This window comes from Heteronotia binoei, chromosome 4 (assembly GCF_032191835.1).
Source record: "Heteronotia binoei isolate CCM8104 ecotype False Entrance Well chromosome 4, APGP_CSIRO_Hbin_v1, whole genome shotgun sequence".
NCBI lineage: Eukaryota > Metazoa > Chordata > Lepidosauria > Squamata > Gekkonidae > Heteronotia > Heteronotia binoei.
In genome coordinates this window covers 154,563,214-154,584,697 of record NC_083226.1, presented here as the reverse complement: position 1 = coordinate 154,584,697, position 21,484 = coordinate 154,563,214, and the positions used below count along the sequence as shown (strand labels likewise).

The following is a 21,484-nucleotide window of genomic DNA, read 5'->3' as shown; positions in this document are numbered from 1 at the left end:
TCCACCACGCTGTAAAATTTAGATCCCGCTGCAATGGCTGCTACTATCTCGTTGTATTTTGCGACCACCGGGGCCACCGGGGGAGTCACTGCATTAAGGGCTCTGAAGTCCACCGTCATCCTCCAAGTTACTCCATCTGCCTTAAGGACCGGCCACAAGGGGGCGTTGCAGATGGACTGCATTGGGAGGATGACGTCCCACTTCAACAAACCCTCAATTGTTTTCCCTATTCCTGCTTCCGCTTCCGCGGGGTATTTGTACTGACGCTGGGGAGGAGGATCTTTGCCCTCTATGAGAACACAAGCGTTTCTCACAGTCCCACACTCCGCCTTGTCAGTAATCCATACCCCGGGAAACTTTTGGGTCCATAGATCTCCTGTCACTGAACATACAGGGAAGGGCGCTTTTAGAGCAGCACATCGGTGTATAGCATTAATAAAGTCCGGGCCTCCTGGGATGTGCCACAGGAGTCCGTTGGCTAAATCCACCGTTAAATGGTTTTTCTTCAGGAAGGGAGCCCCAATCATTCCATCGTCTTCTCCTGCATTATTACAGGCTGTCATGGTGGCTTTGATTCTTCCTACAGTGATTGGAATCTTCCTCCATATATGCGAGAGGTGACTTCCCCCCGCATAGCCGGCTAATTCCAGGGTTCTGTCTGTTTGAGTTCCTTGTGTAACTAACTTCGGGTGGAGCACGCTAATCGATGCTCCTGTGTCCACTAATAAAGTGGCAGGTTTAATGTTCCCTGGAGCCCCAATGCCTGCCTTTACCATTGGTCTCCCCCAGGTGTCTGGCTTAAGTTTAGCCACTACTCCTTCGGGGAGATCAGTGGGCCCCGGGCACCCCTAGCGCAAACCCTGGTCTTCATATTCCGGACTGTTGACGACTGTCTGCTGTTGAACCGCAGCTATTGGTACCGGATATAATTGAACGGTGGGGTGCATTGGAGGAGGCGGGTGTTGAGCTACTGCAGCTACGGGCTGAGGAAACCCTTGAGGCGCATTGAAGTAAGGCTGGGCAGGCGGAGGTGGGGGTGCAGCGTGCTGCTGATTTCCCCACCCCTGCACTATTTGTTGTTGCTTCTCTAGTAAGTGTGCAGTGGGCGCTAGATCCAAATTGGTCATGTTTACCCCTGCTTGCACTAAAAAGTTCCAAATCGCTTTTCGCTGATTCTGCTCTCCGGGCGACATTGCGTTCCAAAACTGCGTTCGCTCAGACCGCCGTGGGTGGGGGTCCCTATACCTTTTCCTATGCTCCTGTAAGTCTTGATATGCCTCCCCATAAGGACGCGTCATTGCATGGGGCTGTGGGGCCGGAGGTGGTGGAGCCATTGGCGGGGGTAAGGGAGCCGACGGCTGAATGGGCGGAGGCGGGGCTCTCGTTGGGTAATTGGGAACCTCTCCCTCCGCTCCTTGTCTCTGCTTGGCATATTTCCCATTATTTCGTGCCTGACCCTTCCGGTTTTGCACAATCGGGGGATTTGTTGCCGTTTGCTGAGGATTATAGGGACTGGGTTTTATTTCCCCCTTCTGGTATTGAGAGTGAGGGCCGTTGTTAGCATAAGTGACAGTATTGACTGCCTCCTTAGCTCGGTCCTTTTTAGTACTCTTTTTCCCTTGCGCAAACGTGTCCATATATCTACTAATATTTTCTAGATTGGCATGAAGTGTGCTCCATTCGGGGTTAGGTGCATGTGTGGGTCCCAACGACTGCCGTGTTTCTAGGTTGAGGCCCTTAATGACATCTGTTATAAAATCGGCGTCATTGTAGTCGGGATCCTGGCCCTCTTCCTCCGGGAATACTACTTCGGCGGCTAAGGCTAAGAATTGTTTTTTTGCTAGGTAGACCATAGGGTCTTCCTCTGGACCCTGCACGGTCTGGGTATATACATATTTAATATTCTCTTCATTCCAAGTGATTCTCAATAGTTCAGCTATCCACTCCAAGGTGGTTATGGCGTCTGTGTGTGCGAGTAGCAGCTTTTCTCTCACCTTCTCTACATGAGGGCCGTTTAGAGCCAATCTCAGGACCTGATTTAACTCCCTGATGGTTATATTTGGGTATTCGCGGTACATTTGCATCATCCATCGGATGGAGGTTTCCCTATTATATGGGCTGAGAATTTGGTGTGCCATTTTAACATTTTCAATTTTCCAATCCTTAACCTCCTTAGTTATCTGCACCGTCTCTTTACCGTTCCCCTGTTTAGTGGTAGTTTGCCGGGTGACCACCGGGCATACTGGGGCGGGGGCAATCTCACAGGGTTGTATTTCCTCCTCATCCTCACTTTCCTCATCGGATGTGAAATCGTAGAGGTCAGCGGGTGCCACCGTGGCTATGAAAGTTTTCTTAATCTCTAATTTCTTTCGGAGGGCTGTGATCTCCCTTTTGCATGCCTCATGACTAACTGCTTCTCTAGCCTTTCGGTTTTGCTCTGAAGCATATTGCATGGCGTGTTGCAGTTTTTCATTTCGGGCTTTTGTTTGTTCCAATTCTTTTTCCAGCACCTTTATTTGCGAGTGGGCCTTCTTTAGAGCTGTTATGGTATCTTGGTGTATTAAGGCCAGGGTATTTTTCTCTATCTTGACCTCTTCTATGGTTCGACTTGCCTGTTGCCAGTCGAGGTCCAAGCTATTGTTTTCCTCCGCCAGTCTATTTATCTCTGCGGCGTGTTTTCTATGCAATTCTGTTTTCTCTGCCTCATGGTTTTGCCAAACTTCTGCTTTTTCTGCCTCATGGGTCTGCTGAATCGTGTCTATCTCTGTTGCATGGGTCTGGAGTAAGAGTTCCTTTTCCACGGTATGCTTCCGGAACTCATCCTCCAGCACCTCTGCATGTTTCTTAAGGCTTGCCTCTAATTCTTGTTCCTTTCTTTCTATCTGCACCTCTTGCTGTTCTATTTGCTTGTCCCTCTGGGTAAGCTGTTCCCTGAGTTGCTTAATCAGGACGGTGCTATCCCGTAGGGCTTCAAACAAGCCCCATGTGGCAAAAAGATCTTTTTTCCCAGAACTGATCTTTTTGTCTTTGCTTAATTCGTCTAAGGTCTCTCGGAGGGTCTGAAGGGGGTCTGGGCCTTCGCCAAAGGCTCCCTTCTTCCAAGGGTTATCTCCTTTCTTTATCAGCCACTTTTCTAGCTTGGGGATTTCTTCCTTCTCGGCCAAGCGTTGCATGGCGGCGTATGTTAGTTAGTTTTCTTTGTTCTACTTTGATTAGGGGTTTTAAACGTCAAGCCAGCCGCCGGCTGCGCCTTGACCAAGAAAGGGTAGTGAGCCAACCGCCGGTAGCGCCTCAACTACAATTAAGGGAACGAGCCAGCCGCCGGCTGCGCCTCGACCCAAAGAAAAGAGGGTAGTGAGCCAGCCGCCGGCTGCGCCTCAACTACAATTAAGGGAACGAGCCAGCCGCCGGCTGCGCCCCGATCCAAGACAAGAGGGTAGTGAGCCAGTCGCCGGCTGCGCCTCAACTACAATTAAGGGAACGAGCCAGCCGCCGGCTGCGCCCCGATCCAAGACAAGAGGGTAGTGAGCCAGCCGCCGTCTGCGCCTCAACTACAATTAAGGGAACGAGCCAGCCGCCGGCTGCGCCCCGATCCAAGAAAAGAGGGTAGTGAGCCAGCCGCTGGCTGCGCCTCAACTACAATTAAGGGAACGAGCCAGCCGCCGGCTGCGCCCCGATCCAAGAAAAGAGGGTAGTGAGCCAGCCGCCGGCTGCGCCTCAACTACAATTAAGGGAACGAGCCAGCCGCCGGCTGCGCCCCGATCCAAGAAAAGGGTAGTGAGCCAGCCGCCGGCTGCGCCTCAACTACAATTAAGGGAACGAGCCAGCCGCCGGCTGCGCCCCGATCCAAGAAAAGGGTAGTGAGCCAGCCGCCGGCTGCGCCTCAACTACAATTAAGGGAACGAGCCAACCACCGGTTGCGCCTCGGCCCAAAATGTTGCCCGTCAGTCAGATTGCATCGGTCCACAGGCCCGCCTGCCTTCTTGACTGTCGGGTGCCTTAGACTAGCCTTGGCCTCGGTTCGTGTAAGGACTTATGGTGTGTGTGTGTAAGTGTATGAGCGTGTATGTAGTGTGTGTGCGTGTGTGCACTAAGCTCTAAAGAAAAGGGAGAAGGGAAGGGTGCTCTATCCAGATCTTAACAGCTCTGACCTATCCTGACATTCCCTCCCACGATAGACGCGTTTAGAAAGGCCTCGGGACGGCGGCCAGGCTTCACGGGACTTCCCCCTTGCGTTCTATCGGGCTCAGTCCTCTTTTGAGGTGTCTGGCCTCCTAGGTGCGGCTGAGAAGTCCAACGCTGAATGATAGAAAGGGGAGCAGCCCAACCCACAATTTATAGAAATGCTCGCTAGAGCCGTTCACACAGAATTCATTCACTCAATCACTCACGCAATAGCCTCGCTAGCAAGACTTTCTGAACGGTGCAACCTTACGTCTGTCTGTATGAAGACACGCGTGTCGACTCGCGTGCGTTCACACAAACAGGATAATGCCCAAGCTTTCTCCACCAATTTCTGTTAGGGAAACTGCTCTCAAAATGAGATTGGGGAATTAGATGGAGAGACAGTTGTCCCAATAGGAATCTTTTATTATCTGTGTATACGAGGCTCAACCATTCAGATAGTCAATGCTCAATAAAGGACTCTAATTTAATAAATCAATTGTGGTTTATTTGAAACGATAGTTCTTTCATTCAAGGTACAAAATCAATCACACATTCACACAGGTCTAAGAAATATAGAGAGATCGATAGGGGAACATAAAGGATGGACATACAGGGTAATACTACCTCTCGCAGACTCCAATGGAAGGCTCCGATGGCGACGAATGAGGGAATAGGGGTAAGGTCCCGAAACTGATCAGGAATCGGGGGTGTAACTACACAGCGGGAATGGGGTTTACTGAGTAGAAGGCACACCTGTGGGTAGCTAGTCCACAGGTTATATAGAGTCACCTTAGTCCTGAGGGGATGGGAGGTGACTGGGGGTGGTAATGGGAGGTTCTGCTGATGACCAAGAAGGCTGGACATCGGCTGGACCAATGGCGAGTCCATGGCGACACCTGATTGGGTGTATGCTTCAACCAATGAACATCACCTTCATCCTGGGCATCCTGGAAACTTCCAAGTTGCGACAGGGCCTGGGGCGGCTCCAATGATATCAGTATGTAGATAGTTGGGTGATTGGGATGAGATGGGATTAACTGGGAATGTGACAATAGAGAATCAGATATGAGCCTAGGTATTCCGGTGTAGACAAAAAGGGCTTGAATGTATCAGGAGAGATCCTTCCTCTTTCTCATCATCTCCTGGGCGAAGCCTGTTGTTCAGGATATTACTTGGCAATCAGGATTGATTGTGGAACCATTAATCCATTCATAAACTAGATAGGTTGCTTGCGGGCTAGGAATGACTCAAGGTGTGTACGTGAGGTTCCCACTTAGAAGGAATGAAACCCAACCAGGCAGGAAGATGGCTACATGTGGTGTAAGCGAAACACAGTGGTTTCCATGCTTAGCGCTTCAACACCGTTCGCCTGGACAGCTCCGTTGCGGCGTAGCCTCCTCCTCGCCATGGCGGCTTCCACGCGGTAGCGGGGAAATGTTTGTGTGCGGCTGCAGACACTCTGTGTCCGTCTCAAGCACTTGTATAATTAGTAATAGGTACACGGGAGTCTTACACAGTCCCTGGATAGCTTTGCTCGCATTCACTGGCCAGGCGGACGCAAGCTTACAACGATGAAAATATACACCTTTTATTTATTTATTTTATTATTTTAGGATTTATATCCCGCCCTCCACTCCAAAGAGTCTCAGAGCGGCTCACAATCTCCTTTCCCTTCCTCCCCCAGAACAGACACCCTGGGCGGTGGGTGGGGCTGAGAGGGCTCTCACAGCAGCTGCCCTTTCAAGGACAACTCCTGCGATAGCTATGGCTAACCCAAGGCCATTCCAGCAGGTGCAAGTGGAGGAGTGGGGAATCAAACCCGGTTCTCCCAGATAAGAGTCCGCACACTTAACCACTACACCAAACTGGCTCTCCAAAACTGTCTTTTAGATTTTTGTTGTGGTTGTCTGTGTCCTTTATAAAGTTTATATCTCTGCTACTTAATCTTAAATGGGTACACACATGGCTAAGCCTGACCCAACGTGGCCTGGCTCAGCTAGGTCTCATTTATGTCAGTTTTGGCCCTCATAACATGTTCAACATTCCTGAATATGGAGTCTATCTGCTTTTATCTCTGTGTGATTTGGAACAGGAAAAGTGAAACTGATCAAATGTTACTACAATGCAAGTTCCAGCTTCACATCAAAAGTAGAAACTCTAGTTACTAACTACACAAAACCTGAATCTGTTGGTCAATCAATAGGGCTTAAAGTTTCAAAACTCCCCCCCCCCTCTAAATCCTGGAAAACAGGCATTTATTGAGATGCAGTAGATAACAGATGTCCTAGGTTAGCCCAATCTCATGAGCAGGGTCAGCCCTGTTTAATACTTGGATGGGAAGCTTAGGGTTGCTACACAGAGGCAAACCATGTCTCAGGGTCTCTCACCTTGAAAATTCTAGAGTTGCCAGAAGCTGGCTGTGGCTTGACACACTCCACCACTCTCCGCCAGTAGATATGTTTTATATTTGGCCTCGGCAGGCCAAAGGTTGTAAAAACTGGATGAAGGTCCATGACTTGAGCGGGAAGTGAAACCTAGGGTGATTTCCCACACAGCTTACCGAGGAGCGAAGTCCCTCCTCACTGCGCAGCATCTGCTCGGATTTCCCACCAACTGCTCCGCGGATTCAGGAAGTGCCAGTGCGGATTCAGGAGAGCCAGTTTGGTGTAGTGGTTAAGTGTGCGGACTCTTATCTGGGAGAACCGGGTTTGATTCCCCACTCCTCCACTTGCACCTGCTGGCATGGCCTTGGGTCAGCCATAGCTCTGGCAGAGGTTGTCCTTGAAAGGGCAGCTGCTGTGAGAGCCCTCTCAGCCCCACCCACCTCACAGGGTGTTTGTTGTGGGGGAGGAAGGTAAAGGAGATTGTGAGCCGCTCTGAGACTCTTTGGAGTGGAGGGCGGGATATAAATCCAATATCATCATCATCATCATCTTCTTCTTCTTTAGTAGAAAAAGCCCATCAGAAATTCATTTGCATATTAGGCCATGCCCCCTGGTGTCATAATTGTTTAGCACAGGGCCTTTTTGTAGAGAAAGCCCAGCAGGAACTCAGTGGCATATTAGGCCACATCCCCTGACACCAAGCCAGCTGGAACTGCATCCCTGTGTGTTCCTGCTCAAAAAAAGCCCTGGGCCTCAGGAAACTAGGGGTGATTTCCCACGCAGCTTACCGAGGAGCAAAGTCCCTCCTCACCGTGCAGCGTCTGCTCGGATTTCCCACCAACTGCTCCGCGGATTCATGAAGTGCCGGACCTTTTGTGTTGCTAACGTAAACTAGGGTTTTAGCGATTTCCATTTGAGACGCAAAAGGTGCGGCACTTCCTGAATCCGCAGAGCAGTTGGTGGGAAATCCGAGCAGATGCTGCGCGGTGAGGAGGGACTTCGCTCCTCGGTAAGCTGTGTGGGAAATCGCCCTAGGTTTCACTTCCTGCTCAAGTCATGGACCTTCATCCAGTTTTTACAACCTTATGGCAGCTGCAAAGGAATTGCATCTCCATGATGCTGTCCAACATAGGGAGCTCTTTGGATGTAACACATCTGCAGAATTTGCTGCCTGGAGCCAGGGTTACTGTGATAAATACAGATTTGACCAGTCCATCAGGTAGGGTAATTCTTATACACAGAGAGGGAGGGTGGAAGGTTGCACTCTACCGAAGGGGCTTTTCTCTTCGCCTAGCCTTGGATGCACGCACTGAGAATTACATTCCTTGGGAAAATGGCAGATTATAAATGAAATCAGTACATCAAATGACTCTGTAAGCAAAACACACAGTTGTTTCCCGAAGGAGACCATCAATGGAACATGAGGTTGTGCTAAAGGCAACGGAATGGAAGCATCTTGAGGGACACAGTGCTGCAGCAGCACCAGATTAGTATAAAAAAAAGATCTTTTAATTTGGAGCCTGTACCTTTCTCTCTCATATTCCTCTTGTCCAGCGCATGTTCATATATTCCTCCAACCTTTCCCTTTTCTACATAACGAGTCCCTTGTGTTTCCAGAAATCTAAAATATTCTCTCATGTTGTAGTTGTTGGGCAGATGTTTTAAATCCTCAAGGAATGTGTTAGTTAGCCGTATCTCACGGTTTCGCATTATGTATGTTCCCACTTCTATGGTTCCTTTCAGGTATAGAATGTTTAGATCCTGTAATGTTGAATGAAGGGGTTATTCTTATATCCTTCTTCTAACAAGGAAAGGAAGGGCTGGAGAATCTGCTGCCATTCACACTTACAAGGTTTGCAGAAGGAAATGTGGCTCAGTTGCCATTTTAATTAGAAGATGATGATATTGGATTTATATCCTGCCCTCCACTCCGAAGAGTCTCAGAACGGCTCACAATCTCCTTTACCTTCCTCCCCCACAACAGACACCCTGTGAGGTGGGTGGGGCTGGAGAGGGCTCTCACAGCAGCTGCCCTTTCAAGGACAACCTCTGCCAGAACTATGGCTGACCCAAGGCCATGCTAGCAGGTGTGAATTGAGGAGTGGGGAATCAAACCTGATTCTCCCAGATAAGAGTCCGCACATTTAACCACTACACCAAATTGGCTCTCCGGAGTCTACCAAATGCCCCCCCCCTCAAACTTTGTTCATAAAGCAGTAAGGGAAAAATGTTTTCAAAGCTTTAGGCTTCTCATCCCAGTGTCTCTATCTCTTTACATTTCGTGTCAATTTCATATCCTTCCTCTACAGACTCGCCCGCCCTTACCCATGCACAGCTTCCCCCCCAATTTTTGATATGCCAACAATGCGACCACGACAGAGAGGGCGGCATTTAGTGTCATTACAGTTAGCTTCATCAGAGAAATCTCTACAGTCATTGTCTGTGTTACACACCAATCTTTGTTTGATGCAGACTCCTGAGGAATGAATAAAGAATTGATCATGTCTAGCTTGTAAACAAATGGAGTCATTTGGAGAGCTCTAAGCATCAAAGCAGAATAAGGGATAATATTAGAGCTGCCAACATCCAGGTGGGGAACAAAGTTCTCCCAGAATTACAACAGATCTCCAGATTACACAGATCAGTTCTGGTGGAGAAAATAGCAGCTTTGGAGGGCAGACGTTATAGTATTACATCCCTGCTGAGGTTAGGCTACCTCCCTAAACTCCACCCTCCTTTGTCTCCATCTCCAGATCTCCAAGAATTTCCTAACACAGACTCAGCAACCTTAGAAAAAATACTTGGTACATCTTATGGACCCATAGAACAGAATGGACTCCATACCCAATTTGGGGTCCTCCCGGGGCAAGTGCCCCCACCGCCAAAGAGGTTCTAGCAGGCTGTGGCAGCAAGCTGCTTGCTTATTTCTTACAACAGGGAAGAAGAAGGTTTTCATTTTCACCACTACTGAAAAGACCCTGTTCTTGTAAAAGATGGCCTCACTGCGGACCATAGGGTAGGGTTGTCAAGTCTCCCATGGCCTCCAGTGGGGGACTTTTTCCCCTGAAGAAGTTGTCAATTGTGGAGAGGAGGAGACGACTTGGAAGTGACATAATCACTGCAGCAATGTCGCACGCCAGCCGGTCTGGGAGTTTCTGGGAAAACTATGGTTTCCCTGGATGCTCTAGAAATTTGGGAGGAAAACTCTATGGTACCATAGAGTTCTCCTCCCAAATTGCTAGAGCATCTGGGAAACCATAGAGTTTTCCCAGAAATGCCCAGAGCTGCAGGCACGCGACATCGTCGGTGTGATGACATTACTTCTGAGTGACGTTGTGTGGGAACCCCTGCTGGCCCGCTGCAAAGTAGAGGGGTGGGGACCCTCAAAGCAGGAGAACCCCCACCTGGAGCTTGGCAGCCTTACCATAGGGGCACATTCTGTAGATACTGTAGCATCCCCAAAGTTTATATGAAACAATATTTTCAAAGAATAATGCAAAAGCCTACTATTAGCACATTGAAAGTTCTTCTCTTCTTCAGGGCAAACGTGGTCTGTTACACAGCTCTGTTTGTAACTCAGAGGTTCAAATCAGGGCTTCCCTCCAAACTGTCCATACTTCAGGACACTTCCTGAGTGATACTTTTAATAAGAGGAAAGAAGGAAAATAGAAATAAAAGTAGAAGGGAAAAAGGAAAGTAGAAGGGGAGTAGTAATTAAATTATTTTCTTTGTGCATGCCAATAATTTGGAAATTACAGCAGAAATTCTGAAGAAAACAAAAGGTTTATAAACTTTTCATGTCTTCAAAGGATTAGGGAGTCCATTATTTCAGAAGTTAATAACTCAGAATGTTTTAAGGGCATTTTTTACCATTCTTGAACACTTGAAAGCAAAACAAAACAAGGTGTTTCTAAAGGGAAAGGGTGGTTCACAATCTTTTCCTTTGTCATACAGTTTCACTTTATATAATTCAGTGCAGTTTTCACAAAATGGGTTCTCTTGTCAGAAATAGGGTTGCCAAGTCCAATTTAAGAAATATCTGGGGACTTTGGGGGTGGAGCCAGGAGACATTGGGGTGGAGCCAGGAGACATTGGGGGTGGAGCCAGGAGATATTGGGGTAGAGCCAAGATCAAGGCTGTGACAAGCCCTCATGAAACCACTTTACATTGACTCAGTCTCAGACCATGGGTCAAATTAAACAACGGAAGCTTCATCTGCTAATGGAGGGGGTGGGGAGGAGATTCTAACACTGTGGCCGCATTAAGAGGTCCCGTTTTCTTGTGAAGGGGTAAAAAAAAATAAGCCAAGCCAGATCCTGCACCTCAAAATTAATCCCCTCAGAGAAGGGGGGAGGGAAAATGAACTGACCAGGTAGGAGAAATATACACCCAAATCTATTAAACGAAAGTACAGTCTGAAAAGCCCACATTAAGGACACCCTGTAGTTAAAAACAACACTCCTCTCAAAAGGCAACGGAAAGGAAGCAGCAGTGATATGGCAGAGAAGAGCCTCTCCGATTTTGCATGACATTCCTCAAAGAGAGAGAAAGAAACTTGATTAGTTATTTCTCCCCACGCTGCTCCTGCCCCGCACATGGCAGTGATCACATGGAAACCGGAAGTGAAGGTTAAGGCGGGGTTTGTCTCTACGGTGGATGGTCATAGTTTTGTGCGTGCGACTGGACGCCGTGTAGGAAGGCGGATGGTGTGTTTTGTAGTTTCAATGCCGGGATTTGCAGAACAGCGTCGTATTGAAGCAGACCCAGTATATTAACCAAGGTAGAAGCTGTCTGGATTTTTACTGTTGCAAATTGAGCCTGCTGTAGTTACTATAGCTTGTTAACTGAGAATATGTCAGCAGAAGTCTCTCGAATCTAATACCGATCCCAGTGATGGTCTGAAGCAATAGAACAAAGCAGTAGACAAGTCACCTTTAAGACCAACTAAGTTTTATTCAGAATGTAACCTTTCGTGTGCTCTAAGCAGATTTCTGTTGGTCTTAAAGGTGCACCTTGCCTACTGCTTGAATCTAATACCGTTCTCTTTCTGTTCTCAGATTAAGCCACGACCTCTCTGATTTTACCTCAGAGGGGAGGGGAGCGGAGCGGGCCACTCCGCTGTGCTGCTGCCGCCTCTTCTCTCCTTCACTTTAGCTAAGTTAGCTGCCGCGAGTCCGAGTCCTGGCCTGCCTCCACCCTCCCCTTCTCTGATTTTACCTCAGAGGGGAGGGGAGCAGAGCGGGCCACGCTGCTGCCGCCTCTTCTCTCCTTCACCTTAGCTGCTGCTCCTCCGAGACAGGCTCAGCAGCCTCCGAAGGACCCGGACTCGCAGCTCACCATGCTCCTTGGCGCCGTTCCCCCCTCCCCTCCCCCCGCTTCTGTTTTTTTTTGGATAGCGGGGGAAGAGGCTGCAAATTCGGGGGTCCCCCACCAGGGCAGGAGAGTTGGGAAGCCTAGTCAGAAAAGATTTTTGTGTGTACAGTTTTGCAAGGGAGATTAAAAAATCCAGCAGGGTAGCTGTTTTAGACTTTTGCAGCAAAACCAAAGAGGGACCTTTTGGCATCTTAAAAACTGATTAAGGCATACACTTTTGTTGGCTAGAGCTCACTTCACTAAATGCATGAAGTGCCACCTCAGTCAACAAAAATATACACACAGCAGAGGGGAAAACTATAGAGTGAAGTGCAATAAGTATAGTGTGTGACATTTCTAAGCAAAACTCAGAAGTATGAGATCAATTTGCCTTGAAGATTTTTCAATTTTCCGCCTCTCTGCTGTATTTATACTTCTATTGACTAAGATTTCACTTAATGTAGCCAATAAAGCTTGCTGTGGACCATGAATACTTATGCTTCGTTAAATGGAATACTGTGTGCAATTCTGGTCACCGCACCTCAAAAAGGATATTATAGCATTGGAAAAAGTGCAAAAAAGGGCAACTAGAATGATTACAGGCTTGGAACACTTTCCCTATGAAGAAAGGTTAAAACGCTTGGGGCTCTTTAGCTTGGAGAAATGTCAACTGCGGGGTGACATGATAGAGGTTTACAAGATTATGCATGGGATGGAGAAGGTAGAGAAAGAAGTATTTTTCTCCCTTTCTCACAATACAAGAACTTGTGGGCATTCAATGAAATTGCTGAGTGGTTGGGTTAGAATGGATAAAAGGAGGTACTTCTTCACCCAAAGGGTGATTAACATGTGGAATTCACTGCCACAGGAGGTGGTGGCGGCTACAGGCATAGCCAGCTTCAAGAGGGGGTTAGATAAAAATATGGAGCAGAGATCCATCAGTGGCTATTAGCCACAGTGTGTGTGTGTGTGTGTGTATATATATATATATATATAAATTATTGGCCACTGTGTGATACCGAGTGTTGGACTGGATGGGCCGTTGGCCTGATCCAACATGGCTTCTCTTATGTTCTTATGTTAGTTTTTAAGGTGTCACAAGACTCCTTTTGTTTTCATCGTACAGCACTATTCTATGACAGATGTTCCTAGGGTTGCCAGGTGTTACCTGGCTCCCAGTGCGGGGGATGTTTCTCGGTGCCATAGAGTTTTTACGAAATTGCTGGAGTGTTCTGGGTGATGTCTTCACACCAGGCACGTTGGGCTCAATGGAGCTCTTTGGGAGCGAGGATCCCCCCTTTGGCCAGTTCTGTGCTGGTGCATTGGAGGCCCCAAAACTGAGGAAACCCCTGCCCCTAGTGGGAGACTGGAAATCCTAGGTGTTCCAGTAGGCATATATGTCAGCCCAGTAACCTATCTCAAACTAGTCTGGCTCGTCCATTGGGTAAAAAGGGCATTTAATCCTGGAGGCCTGGTGACTAAAATGCAGGAGCCAGGTAGATGTTCAGTACTTGGTCATTCTGCTACTGAGCTTTGAGCCCTTCCTTGACCATCATTTTACAATGGGAAATGACTGTCTCTAGGTCATCTTGTGGCACACTTCTGGGATAAGACTACAGTCGCATGAGCAGGAAAGAAGGAAAGCTTTAGACCCAGCTGCTATTCAAAGTGCCCAGATATATAAGATCTCTGCACTGAAATTCATTTCCTGTTTTATTAAATAGGGCTTTTTGTACATTTATATTATTGCTCTATGGGAGAAATATTTCAAGTGCCTAACCAGTCACTCAAAGAAAAAACTCTTTATTTTTCAGTTGAACTTCCCTCGTGATGTTATTTAGAAAGAATACATTTTCCAGATGTCATATTAAACCAGTTTACAGTTTTCCTTACATAGCAACCTTCCTAAAGAATACCTCTATTCATCAGCAGGTGGCAGCCTTTTCACTAACTTGTTCAAATATGCACCACACTCTAGATCCCAGCAGTTCCTTTGATTTGGGTGTTGCAAATAAAGAATTTTTTAAAAAATCAATAAAGGACTGGAAGAGAGCTATGAATCATGAACCAGCTCTTGGTAAATTCTTGACACCAAACAGCTCTCGTGGATTCTTCCTTTCTCTTGTTCTAATGGTATTTCTTGATATAAAGCAGAAACAAACAAATGTGTTTGATTGCTGCAGGTCCGCATAATCCAAGAAATGTATTTTAGTTGCACGTTTTTCACTGTAAGGTGAATCTAAGACAGGCTTACCCAGTTTATGACCAACGCTGAATATAATCAATTGGTTGAGAATCCCTGTTTCTTTCAGCTCAAAAATTAGTCTCCAGATCAGAATCAGTACTCCTGGAGCCAGGACACTGAGGTCATAGAGCTGTCAAGCTTGGGGACTGGTCCATAGAGCTGCCAGCCCCGTCAGGGGCAGACCCTGACGGCTGATAAGGTGACTGGGGGGACTTCCTGGTGGCAGGGGAGGTCTAGGCTGAAGTTGCAGTGACTTCGCTTAAAGCTCAGCTATAGCTGACCTACAGACTATAGATATCCAGGGGTCATTGTGTAGAAAAAGAGGTACCGAAGCTTATTAGCACAACTTATTTAAATATAAGAACATAAGAGAAGCCATGTTGGATCAGGCCAATGGCCCATCCAGTCCAACGCTCTGTATCACAGTGCTCAAAAATTATATATATATATAAACATATATATATACACACTGTGGCTAATAGCCACTGATGGACCTCTGCTCCATATTTTTATCTAACCCGCACTTGAAGCTGGTTATGCTTGTAGCTGCCATCACCTCCTGTATATGCCACACACCCCTGATATCACTGGAAGGTGTACTCAATTGTATCAGCTCAGCAGCTACCTTAAAATGCCTCTTGAATTATAATTGTCATAATAAAACCTTACTTGCATCATACTTTTTAAATGACTTTCTCCTATGTGGCCACAGTGGCATGCTGAAGATTTCCATCTGTCTGCTTTGTTGTTGTTTTCCCATTTTTTTGCCGGGGGGGGGGGGGCGGAAATTAGAAAGTTTGTCAAATCTTAGAGTTCAGCAAAAATTCTCACAGGGGGTTCAAAAAGGAAGACCAGAAACAAGTGGGGTTTTTTTTGGGGGGGGGGGGGGAAGAAAGAGCACAATAAAATTTAGAGGTTCCAGAGCTCCGCTCCTGTGAGCTCCTACCCAAAATGATGCCTGCAGATATGTATCCATTCCCCTGGAGCAAATGGCCACTCCAGAGGGTGGACATTATGGTATACCATAGAGTTTAGGTGAAATCCCTCCCCAAATTTCCCCTAGCCTCCCTCCCAAATCTCTAGGAAACTCCAATTCCCACATTTCTAGGAAATTAGCTTTAATCTGTACTTAGGTACATTTCTATCTCATACTTGGGACCTGAGCCTTGGAACATTTGCTAAGAACACTAGAATTACTTTTAAGGTGGACCACCTTTGATCTTGAGAGTCCCGTGTACTGCATGAAGCTCAAATCAGTCAGTCCTAAGGGAAATCAACCCTGACTGTTCCCTGGAAGGTCAGATACCGTAGCTGAAGCTCAAATACTTTGGCCACCAAATGAGAAGGGAGCACTCACTGGAGAAGATCCTGATGCTGGGAAAGACAGAAGGCAAAAGAAGGGGATGGCAAAAGATGAGATGGCTGGACAGCATTACTAATATAACCAACACGAATTTGAGCAGACTTAGAAGGATGGTGGAAGACAGGAGAGCCTGGCTTTGTTCATGGGGTCGCAAAGAGTCCGACTCAACTGTGCGACTGAACAACAAAACCTTTGCTCTAGAGCCTACAGTGCCATGAGGACATTGGAATCATGTTACATAATAAGAAACATCACTGTTTTGATCTCCAGAGGTGCTTCCATGTTGCTAGTCTGCTACGTGGCTGCCTGAATTGTCTGTTATTGGAGAAATTATGGGGAGTGTGGAGCCACTGGTTCCCAGTAATAATGCATCAATGGATCTTTATATTTTGATCCTATGAGTAATTAGAAGTCCTTTTGAGTTTAATGGGATTTATCCCCAGTATTGCAGTCTCAGGGTTCCAGTAGTGAAGAATATTCCCATGAGGATATTCCACAGGCAAATTGGTGAGGTCCACATGAGCCAACCATGAGAAATGGTAGCATTAACCAAATGGGGAAGATTCCTTAAAAAAAAAATCAGCATTGTTGAGCATACTTGTAAAACTATTAACATTTAGCAATGTTGCATAATGCACACAGATGATTTGCAACCTGTGCAGAGTGCTCTGACCTGCAGTTCCCTCCCACATGATGAGAAAATGATGGTGCTTGCACTGGAGAAATTCAAAAACCCCAAAGTTCCTAAGGAAGTGGTTTGAACGTTGCCAGAAATACAAGAGAAGGGTGACAGACTTGTCATATTCAGCAGACATGTTTAGGAGGGAGAGGGGAAGTGGTGAGTTTGTGCGGGAAGGGAAATTTGTGCTCACCATGTTAATGCTTTATTGTATGGGCTCTTAACGACATTTTTATAAAATGACACGTAACTGGTCTAAGTTTGCATCCATCTTCAGTGGGGCAGTCTGTGGTTCGAACACCTCTGCACTTCCCACTTTTTAGCTGGGTTTTCTTCTCAGTGGTTAAGGGGAAAGTGGGTGAATGAGGTGAGAAGTGGAAAACAGCCCCTTCATTGACAGATGCGATGTGATTGGATTCTTGAGAGCCAGGGAGCTAAAAGCATGAGGAAGTCAAACTTCCCTTGTTTTTTTTTTTTAACAAAAATTATTCACAGAGTTGATGATAGGTAAGAATATGTCTGCTGGCTAGATAGATCAGCTTGTTAACATTTAAGCATTCAAACCATAAAACATTTCAATATTTTAAATGGCTGTTTATTAAAATAAAATTTACATTCTTAATACAAGCCAGGATTATTATTTTTTTTGTGCAGGCCATCAAGGTCACAGGTGACTTATAGCAGTTTTGGGGGTTTGAAGGCAAGGGACATTTTGAGGTGGTTTGACATTGCCTGACTCTATGTAGCACTCTGGCATTCCTTAGCGGTCTCCCATTCAAATTGGAGCCAGGGCTGAGGGTGCTTAGCAGGCAAGACCTGATGAGAATGGGCTATCCAGGTCAGGACACAAGGCAGAATACCTCTTTGCAAACCTGACCAAGGTTGGACTTAAAACATTCAACAGTGTTTAAATATCTGCACAGACATTTGCTGTTCAAAATTCCAGCGTTCAAGACAGACCACAGTTCAAAGAATAGCACTCTTTCTGGCATCAAGGGCAAGCCAACACCCCAATCCGATGCAGATTTACTTGGAAGTAATTCCTACCGAGTTCAGTTTGCTGACTCCCAAGTAAGCCTCCTTAGGATTGGTGCTTAGGCATCTAATTGATGTGCCTTGTACATATTGAAATTAAATGGACAGGAGGGATTAAAATCACCATGCCTAACATCCAGAAGCATTTAAACTGTCTTCTCAAGTCATGCCACTTTGTTTTCATAGAGTGGCTTATTGTTGTAAAAATAAACTTATCTTCTTGTGCCTACTGAGACAAAAGCTACCTGCTTCTAAAATGCACAGTGCCTCTATCGGAGGCCAAAAGGCATTCATGATGCAGCTCTTTATTTCCATATAAGTAGTACTGAAACTGGAGGCTTTTCTTCCATTCCTTTGTGTTTGTATATCGGCAGAACAACAAACAAAAACCATTGCCATTAGTAGGTTGTGTCTGGCAGGGACTCTCAGGAAGTGTTCTGGGGTTGATTTAGGGTTGCCAGCTGTGTTGGGATTATAGGCTTTCCAGTCCCCAGGTGTGAGTGTGGGATGCTCTGGCCCGCCACCGTCCAGCTTGGGAAACCCTGCTCCCAAATAGACAACTCCGTGCTATGTCAGCAACACACTGACATCACTTCTGGAAGAGATGTCATCACATTGGCGACATATGAATATATATGAACATATGAAGCTGCCTTATACTGAATCAGACCCTTGGACTATCAAAGTCAGTATTGTCTTCTCAGACTGGCAGCGGCTCTCCAGGGTCTCCAGCTGAGGTTTTTCACACCTAATCACGGTATATACCGTGTCGTGTTAGCCGCCCTGAGCCTGCCTTTGGCGGGGGAGGGCGGGATATAAAAATAAATTTATTATTATTATTATTTGCCTGGACCCTTTTAAATTGGAGATGCCGGGGATTGAACCTGGGACCTTCTGCTTCCCAAGCAGATGCTCTACCACTGAGCCACCGTCCCTCCAACAGACTACTTTTGGGGCAAACTTCTATGGTTTGTAGCCATTGTTACCATAGAGTTTTGTCCCAAAAGTAGAGTGGTGCTGACACGATGATGTCACTTCTGGAAGTGACACCAGTACATAACCAATGTGTCCCCCCCAAGCTCCTCCCCCCCAGCTCCCTGCCATCAGGAGTGAGGCATCTAGAAACCCTAGTTGGGAACATGGGAAACACCTGAAGATTTTGGGGGGTGGAGCCCAAGGAGCGAGAATGGTTTAGGGAAGGGAGGGACTTCAATGAGGTATAATACTATAGAGTCCATGTTACAAAGCAGTTGGTTTTTTTGTTTAACTCAAATTTTATTATAGACTCATTACAATTACTACCTGTTCCAACAGGTAGGTGTACCATAATAACAAATCAAAAACACCACAATTTAAAGATATCTCAAGTGCTACCATTCCACACCACTTTATATATATTTATGTCTATTTATATTTTCTATATTTTTATAGCAGAGGAATAATGAAGCTTAACAATGCTAATTTCCCTAACAGCTTTTTAAAAAAACTTAGTGCCACACACATTCAATATAACTTCTTCTATATCTTGATTATTCCTTCTACTCTAAAAAAAAAAATCCATAAAGAATAAATTCTAACAATATATCTCAGTCCCTGAAGACCTTAAGTTAAGGTCTAAAAGAAAAAGAAAAAAAACCTCTTCTTCTTCACCTGGACTGAATTAAAGGAGGGAAATTACCCAAGTGCTCTCACCAGCTGTCCACACCCAGCTCTTAATTCTGAAAGAAAAAACAATAATTATAAATAAGTTTCTTCAGCTTTTCCCTTTTCTTGTTGCTTCAATTTCTTTTAAATAGAGTCCATATTTTCTTCCAGATTAACATCAACTTCCTCAGTACATACACGGGTTGTCCTTGGAGGGATGAGAGGAGAGCATTCCTTTCTCTTATTAACTCTTGATGTAGGAGAGGAGGGAGTTAACTTGGATAATAGTATCTCACCCGAGGCTGCGTCATATGCTGTAAACGAAGTGGAGCCTTTTTGGACACATAGTTTGCCTGATTGTAGCCATTTATATTTAATTTTTAAGTCCCGCAATTTGGCAGTTGTGTCCTTAAGGTCTCTTCTGATTCTTAAAAATTCAGGAGGGAGATCCGGAAAGACCTGAATCTTTAACCCCTGGTAGTCCAAGCCTCCCCTCTCCCTAGCCTCTGCAAAGACTCTTGGCCTCATTCGATAGTCCTTAAACTGCACCACAATATCTCTGGTATGAGACAAATTGTCTTCACATACCTTGCCTACACGATATGCTTTTTGGATGAGTGGAAGAACCTCAACCTCCAGGTGGATTACTTCAGCAAGCCAATTTGCCATGAATATATATACGTCCATTTCTGCTTCCATATCCAATTTAAAGCCTCTAAATTTTAGGCACAGCTCCCGGCTACGAAAGTCCACTATTAAAACCCGTTCCCTCGTCCATGCAGTGGCGTAGGGAGGGGGGGGGCGGGGAGGGCGGGTCGCCCCAGGTCTGGGGGGCCCCTTGGCAATGCCAAGGGGCCCCTCAGAAGCCGGCTGCACTCGCCGCCTTCCCCGCCCGCGCGCGGGGCCCGGCGGCGGAGGCCGGAGAAGCGGCGGAGAGGCCGGCGCTGGTCGCTGGAGGGCCTCCAGCGACCAGTGCCGGCCTCTCCGACGCTTCCCCAGCTCCGCGACCGCCGCAAGGCCCCACGCGCGGGCCTCCAATACAGGCGGAGGCCGGGGAGGGCGTCGGAGAAGCCGTCGCTGGAGGCCCTCCAGCAGCCTCGCCGCCGCCCTGGAAGCAGGTAAAGAAGGGCAGGCAGGGGGGGAAGGGGGCCGAAAGCTGGGGGGGGGGTGGCTGGCTGGCAGGGGGGGCGGCTTTCCTTCCCTCCTTCCTTCCCTCCCTCCCTCCTTCCCTCCCTCCCTCCTTCCTTTCTTCCTTCCTTCCCTCCCTCCTTCCTTTCTTCCTTCCTTCCCTCCCTCCTCCCTCCCTTCCCTCCTTCCTTCCCTTCCCTCCCTCCCCCCCTCCCTTCCCTCCCCTTCCTCCCTCCCTCCCCTCCGGGGCTCTCAAATATCCGATGTTCATGTCTTGCGGCTCTCAGACATCTGACCTTTATTCTGTGTTGCTCTTTTGTTAAGCAACTCTGGCCACCCCTGGAGTAGACAATACTGACTTTGGTGGACCCAAGCACTGATTCAGTGTAAGGGAGCTTTGTGTTTGTGTCTTCTGGTGCAATTTTGATCTCAGATCCTGTATTTACTTCATCAGTATATGGGATAAGGGACTTTCTCAACTGTGCTGCATAATGCAGCCTATTTATTTTGTCCTGTTTGCTCTGTTGGCTCTATCTGTGCCACCTTCATCACTTTCGGGGTGTGGATCCCCCAGTGGGGTGGGCTCCCGACTCCCTCCGCTGGCTGTTTCTGATAGCCCTGGGCCCCCTCTTTCATTTGATATGTGTCCCGTGCGGGTGCCACCCTCCCGCCGGGAGATGCCGCAAAATGAGCCCCCTTGAGGCTTATGGCGGCAGGGCTCAGGAGAAGCGAGCTAGACTGCTGTTCTTTTGAGGAGTTATAGAGTGTTTCGAGCCCGTCCCTGTGGCATAGGTCCCATCGTTGTGGGACCCATGGGGGCGGCACAGCGGCCCGCTGAAGCAGCCTGTCGGTCACTTCCGGGTTCCTGTCCTGCATCTTGACCTGTGTTATTAGTGACAGGCTGCTTCGGTGGGTCGCTGCGCCGCCCCCCTGGGTCCCACAACGATGGGACTGATGCCACAGGGACGGGCTCGAAACACTCTATAACCCCTCAAAAGAACAGCAGTCTAGCTCGCTTCCCCCGAGCCCTGCCGCCATAAGCCTCAAGGGGGCTCATTTTGCAGCATCTCCCGGCGGGAGGGTGGCACCCGCACGGGACACATATCAAATGAAAGAGGGGGCGCAGGGCTATCAGAAACAGCCGGCGGAGGGAGTCGGGAGCCCATCCCACTGGGGGATCCACACCCCGAAAGTGATGAAGGTGGCGCAGATAGAGCCAACAGAGCAAACAGGACAAAATAAATAGGCTGCATTATGCAGCACAGTTGAGAAAGTGCCTTATCCCATATACTGATGAAGTATATACAGGATTTGAGAACAAAATTGTTTCCGGCGGTGATATTTGGGGGATTTTTGGGGACGTCCCAGGAAGTGCTGTGAAGTCACTTCCTGTTTCCGGCAGTGGCATTTGGGGGAAATGATGTCATTTGGGGGAAGTGATGCCACAGGAAGTGATGTCACTTCCTGCTCCCGGCAGGTGGCACGGG

The 21,484-nt window shown here is 47.4% G+C and overlaps 1 protein-coding gene across 1 annotated transcript in view; it reads right to left on the bottom strand.

The window, feature by feature from the left end:
- Positions 1-13,107, bottom strand: part of C9 (complement C9) — a 28,412-nt gene extending 15,305 nt beyond the window's left edge. The window contains 4 exon segments of the mRNA XM_060236591.1: positions 8,078-8,312; positions 8,885-9,027; positions 10,059-10,191; positions 13,072-13,107. Of these exon segments, the coding sequence (XP_060092574.1) occupies positions 8,078-8,312; positions 8,885-9,027; positions 10,059-10,191; positions 13,072-13,107 (547 nt within the window).
- Between the last annotated feature and the right edge of the window lie 8,377 nt (positions 13,108-21,484).